This window comes from Pinus tabuliformis, chromosome J (assembly GCF_031772625.1).
Source record: "Pinus tabuliformis cultivar Carrire ecotype Pingquan chromosome J, CPIR1, whole genome shotgun sequence".
NCBI classification, from domain to species: Eukaryota; Viridiplantae; Streptophyta; class Pinopsida; order Pinales; family Pinaceae; genus Pinus; species Pinus tabuliformis.
This window is the reverse complement of record NC_142295.1, coordinates 329,887,919-329,896,221: the sequence shown is the minus strand read 5'-3', so window position 1 is coordinate 329,896,221 and position 8,303 is coordinate 329,887,919. Positions and strand designations below refer to the sequence as shown.

The following is an 8,303-nucleotide window of genomic DNA, read 5'->3' as shown; positions in this document are numbered from 1 at the left end:
CCCAGCAAAGGAATCCTTTCCTCACCTCCAACAAAGCATAAATCACCCAATGTACTAATCTCAATCTCAAACCAACAGCAATTCTCTGCAAAGTACAAAATTCCAGCCTCTGGATCTCTGGGATGAGGGATCCATATATAGATGTAAGCAGAGAGGATGAGTCAGCTTATGTTTTGACTTGTGGCTTCTCTCTGTCAGTTCTTGCTTCCACTTGGAGGCTGAGAGCCTCTTACTCATCCTTGGTCGAACTCAGTGAGGCAAGTGTCATTGAGGAAGATTCTGGAAGCTTCCATTGTCTGTACACCTCGCGGAATGACACTGCCATTTGGAATTTCTCGCTTAGTGCACCCTGGTAGTGCATTTAGGTGCGTTGCAACGCACCTAGCTAGTGTACTGGGGTGCTTTGCAACGCAGGCAGCTAGTGGAGCACTTGAATTGATCCTGATTTGACTGATTCTGAGTAGTTTTTGGTGGAGAACTTCTGGGAGAAGCTGTCATTGGTTGACCTTGTTCCTTTAGGGGCAGGAACAACACTTTTAGGGACTTTGGATCCCTTGGATTATGGACATTTCATGCCCAAAGCTGTAAGGAACAAAAATGTCTATAACAATATGTTAATAAAGATTCTACATATTAAATCAGTAATAGTTCTATGCTTCTATGACTTGATCTCCCCATGATCAATTGGACAAGTGTGAGTGTCTACTCAGAAATCTCTGTGTGATTTCTGTGACGGTCTATGAATGATTATTGAATATATGAAATGTTTCTTGGGAATTCGCGTGCTATCCCTGTAATATGAAATGGAAAAGTTTGAATGCATGAATTGTGATCGCTGAATGGGTTTCTCCTGGTAGTTAATGCCACATGAATTACGAGGTTCCTATAGAAGGGTTTGAATACCTTTCTAGCATGGAAATCATTGTGATTGATATGAATCAAGTTTTGTATGTTGTATCATAGGAACCTGTCATAGGTTAAATCCAGAGTCAGTAATAAATTGTTAATGTCACTAGAATCACCATGGGAAGTCTTTGCGTGGTGTTTGTTAATTTCCAGTTCATGGAAATCGCCATCTGGGTGTAAATGAACCAATACTTCTATTGATTAGGGATCCACTCAGAGATCTGGAGACCCTGCCTGAAAGGTGGAAAAACAAAACTGGACCTGAGGTATCTGATCTCATCACAACTGAGGATACAAAAACTCTATTGGACTCAGGAACCACAACTGCTGTTGGTTTGTTTGACTCATTAGAGGGCACTGAAAATAAGAAGTCAAAGCAGCATCCAGGAAAGAAGATGACGTGTTCTTCTGTCAAATAGTTAGTGAACATGTAGCCACTATTCTTAGCATTAAGACAAAGACAAAGAGGCCAGCATTGGTACTATTGAAGAAGGCACCTGAAAAATATCCCATTTTCATGGAAAATTCGAGAAAGCTATCGTAACTAAGTTTGTCTTTGCAAACAAGCTCCCATTAGTGATGACTTTCACCAGGGAAGGTGCTAATATGACAATCAACAGTTCTATAAAGAACCAAATCCTACTCCTTGTAACGGCCAAGGATTATGAAAAGGTCATTCCATCATTTCAAGAAGCTCCAAAAGCATTTAAGGGGAAGATCCTTTTTGTGCATGTTGATTCTGACAATGCTAATGTTGGGAACCCAATTATGGAATACTTTGGCTTAAGTGGAGATGAACCAAAGGTAATCGCATGTGTTTTATCTGGAGAGCCCATCAAATATCTTTTTTAAGTTGAAATAAATATAGATAAAGGCTTTTGGAGAGGACTTCCTTGCGGATAAAATCAAACCTTTCTTGAAGTCTGAACCTATGCTGGAAAAGAATAATGGATATATAAAATTTATTGGCCATTAAGGGGGATTGAAATCCCGATAAGGTATACTGGTTGTGCAGCCATAAGGTTGCATCAGAATATTTCATTGTTTTCTGTCATGGAATTAGGTGGAGTTAGATCATGGAATCAGGTGGAGGAGAATATATGTCTTCATGCAAGTATCCATGATATTGTGGGAACTTCGAAGAGGAGAGGAGAGGTTAAGGGAGGATGATAGAAATATTGTTAGTAACTATAAAAACATTTTACCTGTGTGCCATAATGATGCCAGTGATTTAAATGTCAATATGGATATAGAAGATGCCAATGTGAGAGCCTTAGTTGCAACAAAGGTCATTTTCATATCCTTAGCTATAGTGATCAATCGTAGAGCATCCACACTTACCATTAATAAAAAAAATTAAATTGTTTATCCACTCTGAAAAATAATGGAAAATAAAAACTGGTTTATATAAAAAATGGGAATACATGTGTCAGGAACCTTTGGATATAGGTTCAAATTTCAGTGAAATTATTAATGTTCAATGGACTTTCATTACCGAGATGAAAATTATATTCCCTGGTGGAGGTAGGGACTGATAATAATACTCAATGTATTGAAAGTGTCAACCTCTATAAATAATAACAATCAAAGTATTGAACAAGTCATTATTTATAATTAAGTGGTGATGTAATCATCCATTTTAGACATTGATGTCCCTGCCAAAATGTTCTTTTTTTTCATGTTGATTGTTTTGAATCATATTTATTTGGATAATGATAATAATAAATTTGTTTTATAACCTTATAAATAACAATGGTCACTGCAATGGTGATGTCCTTACCTAAAAAAGTTCATAAGAAAAATGAGGTTATTTGTTTAATTATAAGTTTATATATATATATATATATATATATATATATATATATATATATATATATATATATATATTTATTGCTTCTTGTGAACTAAATAAGAGATAAGAAAACATTCACAAATTCAGTGAGAAAGGAGAAGGAGAACTCACTTTTTATTCTTATATTTGTAACGCTCAAAAGCTATACGTCAAATTATCTACTCCCATGATTTTTTTTTTTTTTTTTTCATTCCATATTATTATATTATTTCAAACTAATATAATTAACCTATGATATTTTTGAATAAAGTGAATAGTTAATTGTGTTATTCATAGAACCATATAAACATTCTAATAATTAAATTGATGCTTGATGTTTCTCACTAAGTTAATCATAATCAAAACTTTTTTTTTTTTATTTTGTTTCTTCTTAGCTCCTTATCTAGATTCTATGATTAAAGAGTACTTGGACTCTAGAAAAATGAACCACAACAATATTTCCCTCACATATGGCCTTTAGTACCATACTCCACCATTATTTTCTCTCTTATAAAGTCATGTCTTAAATAATTGTGACGCTTCGGGAATTGGTTCTAGATTTAGCAAGATTTTGCTCACATATGGCCTTTAGTCCCATACTCCATTTTTCTCTCTCTCTATTATATTGTCTGTTGGGATATCTCAATTGATAATGATAGTGAAAGTAAGCCTCACCAAACATAAAACTTGAGTTCAAATATTGTGCAATCCCTAAGGAGATAGCCTAGGCCTACGGGTAGTTGTACAAATCATATGCCCCTAAAGGTTTACTAGTAGCTACATGTCAGGAAGGATGATAGGTCTTCTAGTTATAAAAAAAATAAAATGTTGTTTCCTCAATAGTTAAGATTCTTCGGGAATTGGTTCTAGATTTAGTGCAAATCAATCATCATGAAACATATTAACAATGAAAATTTTATTATCTTTGAAAAGATCAATCATACAATATAAAAAAATTAGCATTACATTCAATAAATATATTCACATCCATAATTAAGCACCAATAATTGAATAACAAATCCATCCTTTAGAATGAACAAGTTGAAGAAAGTTGAGTTATAACTTCATATCAATTGAAATGCATAAATTAAATTATATATCTATACTTACGAAAATGGTCCTTTTCCCTTCAAAAATGGCTTTACTTTTATGATGCACCAAGATTTATAAATATTAACTAGGAAATGTGGAAGCAAGTGTCTAGAAATGATGACAACTAGAGTCCAATGATGAATGAGAACTTGGATAGAAATATAAAATATCAATAAGAAAAATCGAACTAATTTGCTTGAAGAACATTGGCAATTTTATTTGAATACCTTAAAGCTTCATCTAAACCCACAAAAAACCCAAGGAAATTTCAATAAAACATAGCCAGAAACCCTTCAAAACTATTATAAATTGTATGAAACATTTCCCAGAAATCTACATGGCTTCTAAGCACCTTGAAACTACAAAAAATGATGCTTCCAAGTCTTTAAATGTTTCTAGTAACAAAACGAATCCCCAAGGTGATCATAAACCGTATCCAAGTTACATAATTTTTTATCCTAAAATAAAGTAGAAAATAGAAAGGGGAACTAATAAAAATCAAGCTAAGTTATAAAGCTCATAATATGAACTCTACTCAAAACTCATAACTAATTCCCAAATAAAATTTAGTGACAACCTACCAATTCCTAGTTTGTTTCGAAGAGATAGGTACCATATTGTAGTTCATATGGACTAAGAATTTCTAGGTAATTTTCATTGGGAAAAACTCAAAAAACTTACTAATCACATGTCAAAATTGATTATTGAAAGAATTCATTTATGAATTGTAGTTTGTTAGAAAATTCATGTCACAATCTACTTTAGTTGCATGTGATATAAGAGATAAGGATTCAAACTATTCATTGAGTGAAGAAAGAGAGTGTTTTATAATCTGGGCCACTCACGTGAGGTCCAAAATTTGTAATGAAAATTCTAGATATTCTATAAGACTTACTTCAATGATGATATTTTATTTAAGTTTTAAAAATTTATAAGAACAATTGACTTTTCTATATCACCTACATAACTCTAACATTGGATACTTTTCATTAAGCTTAGAACCATATTTAACCGAATATATGAGTGACATTTGGCTTGATTTTCAAAGAGATTCACATATATTCTCGTATTTTTATATATTCATATTCCTAATATTGAAAATTATTTATAATGAAAAAAACTTGGTAGGATTATGTGTCTAACATCCCCCCACCAAGTTGATGGGGTGTTTTTTATCCCAAGCATCATTTTGAATTTTTAAAACCTTTCCCTTATGAATACTTTGGTGAAGATGTATATACTTTGTTCAGTTGTGGAAAAATCTCTCAAATCAATAGTCTTGGTCTCTACATGATGTCAAAGAAAATGATATTTTATGTTGGTTTGTTTAGTTCAATCATATATTATAGGATTCCTAGCAACTTGATTGTAAAAGTTGTTTTAAATAAAAAAGGAGTACAATTCACTTATATATCTATGAAATATTCAAGTATTTTACTAATTCACATAATCTCCTTTGTTGCTTTTTCAAATTCCATATATTCTACTTTTTTGTGATATTGGTTGGAATAGATTATTTTCATGACCCCTAGGAGATAACTATTGATCCAAGATTCATGAGATAGCCTAAAGTGGATACTCCATTTTATTTTCTCCCATAAAAGTATAAATTATAATATTCAATCAAGCAAAAGGAATCCCGCTGTGAATGTTTCATTCCGAAGCCTTGAGTTCCATTAAATATTATAAAACTCTTTTTGTAGAAAAACAATGGCCTTCACAAGGTTTTTGCATAAACCTGGAAAGAAACGGAACAACAAATGAAATACTGACATTGGGGGTGGTAAGGTAGATAATACTTCACACAATATATTTGTATTTATTTGCACCCTCAAATTCCTTCCCTTCTTTTGATGCAGGTTTCAATTTTGTTCCATTGGATTAGATAGGGGTTTATATTTAACCACAACTAACATATTCAACAATAATCCAATGTAGTTCCTTTGGCAAATGAATATGTACTTTGGATGTTGAGCCACTTCATTACTTCCCATTTAGTGGTGAAGACATCCCAAAACTATCATCTCAAGTATCTTCTTCAATTATTTCTTTATGGATGCAATATATATTTTATTGTTCTTTATCCTAAAAAATAATCTACATTCACTACAATATATACAATAGATTTTCCAAATTTCTAGAAAAACATATGTACATCATCAATATTAAAATGTTTGAAATTCAATTTTGGAATATGCTCAATAACTTTTAATACTAGGCTTATGGTGCTTGTTTTAGGTCATATAAGTATTTTATGAGTTCACCTACTTTTTGTTCATGATCCTTCACAACAAAACCTTCTAGTTAGGACATGAAAGACACACTTTCGAGTCTCCATTCAAAAAATAAGTATTCACATCCATTTGATGGGCTTTCCATCCATTCTATGCTATCAGTAAAAAGAGATTCTGGATGGTGGCCTATTTTTATATGGGGGAAAAACTAACCTTATTGTCGACAACTTGCTTCTACGCAAATGCTCTTTCCATGTTCCTTGCTTTGTACTTTTCAAGTGAGCCATATGATATGTGCTCATGTAGAACTACATGTAGCTAATTGGTTTCATTCCAAGTGGAGAATAACTCAACTTCCATGTCCCATTCTTGATGAGAGCATCATACTTCTCCTACATTGATTGTCTCCATTGATTTTGAGAAGTAGCTTCTTAAAAGGTAGTTGATTCAAAACTAGTAGATAAATTTAGTTCACAATGATATGAAACATCCATATCATTTATATAACCTGGATTAGAATTATCTACATCACCTCAATCTATGGTGGGATCACTGGTTTTTTAATTTCCAACGTCATAAAGATGAACACTTTCAAGTGTTTTCATGAGACATTTTGGTGGACTCTTTTTAGATCATTAGATTGCTTGACCGGTTGAGATGGAGCAATCTGCATCAAGATTACATCAATATTTAGCCTCCCAATGCTCTCAATCAAATCATTCAATGATCTTCCTAATCTTATGAAGCGGCTAAAACTTCATAAGGGGGAGATGGTGCTTCAAAACGAGAATACAGAGATTGATCCAAGGTACTACACATATAACTACATTATCTCAAAACATCAACTTTACATTTATGAAAAATATCATGGAATAAACCATATCGAATATGATAGTCCTATTCGTTCTTTCAAATACACCATTTTATTGAGGATTGTATGCAATAGTGGCTTGATGTTGAATCCCATGTTAGGGAAGATATTTATAAATTCATTAGATGTATATCCTCTTCCATTATAAATATGAAGAGAGATAATGTGTGATTTTTCTTCATTTTGAATCCATACATGAAAATTTCTAAAAGTTTCAAAATCTTGAGATTTATCTTTCAAAATGTACACCCAACACACCCTAGTGTAATCATCAATAGAAGTCATTATATATCTATTTACATTACTAGATAGAACAAACATGGTGCCACATATATTAGAGTGTACCAATCCAAGTTTTCTATATGCTTTGGAAGTGGAATCATAGGAGGGTTATTTTTATATTTTCCAAGGAAACATCCATCACTGTTATAGAAATTTTTGTGCCTTACAGCATGAAGCATGAAATGTCAATAATCTGAGGGATCCAAAGTCCCTAAACATGTTGTTCCTACCCCTAGAGGAACAAGGTCAGCAAACCACAGCACTAAATATCAGTTCTCCACCTGAAAACACTCAAAAACAAGCTAATTCTGAATCATGTCAACTGCTCCACTGAGCATTTGCGCTGAATGTCAACTGCTCCACTCGGTACCTGCGCTGAATGTCAACAGCAATGAAGGCTACCTGTGCTGGGCGAGTTTGGCCAAGTGGCACAGTCATTCTTCAAGGTGTCAATGCCCAGGAAGCTTCCAAAATGACACTTGGATCAGGGAATTCGCCTAGTGATGAGTAAGAGGGTCTAAATTTCCAAGTGGAAGCAAGAACCTCCAAGTGGACTCAAGAACTGAAGAATAACTGAAGTGGGAGAGGACACTAGTCAGCTCCATGCCAAGCTCAAGCTGACTCATCCTTTCTCCAAAACTTCTATATAAGGATCTCTACTCTATGAGATCTGGAGGCTGGAATCTTGTGAATGTAAGGAAGTGCTGTTGGTTTGAGTATAGAACTATTGGGTGATTTGCTTGAAGGAGGTGAAGAGGAGATTTCTTTCTGCTGGGAGGTGTTGCTGGATTGGGCCTCTTATGGTTGTAACACTCTCAGAACTTTACTTCTTCCATTAATAAAGCATTTGAGGTTCTTCTATATGCATGTGTCTCAATGGCGTATTGATGCTTGTATATTTGATTTATTCTAATCCTTGAATCAATTATGAATGTATGTTGCTTGTAGTTTCCCTCTCTTGTCATTTTGCAGGATTTTGGTGTAGCTGGGCCAGTGAAAGAGCAAGGAGCTGGGAACAAGCAGCAAAGAGGGAAGATTGGATCAATCATTAGCGGAAGATAACGGTTAGTGGATCTCTTTCTCCTCT

General features: G+C 33.7%; 1 protein-coding gene across 1 annotated transcript in view; it reads left to right on the top strand.

Annotated features, from left to right (window-relative positions):
• The first annotated feature begins 1,485 nt into the window (after positions 1–1,485).
• Positions 1,486–8,303, top strand: part of LOC149227095 (protein trichome birefringence-like 9) — a 120,754-nt gene continuing 113,936 nt past the window's right edge. Inside the window, exons 1-2 of the mRNA XM_089380402.1 lie at positions 1,486–1,710; positions 1,970–2,194. Of these exons, the coding sequence (XP_089236528.1) occupies positions 1,486–1,710; positions 1,970–2,194 (450 nt within the window). The remainder of the gene's footprint in view (positions 1,711–1,969; positions 2,195–8,303) is intronic.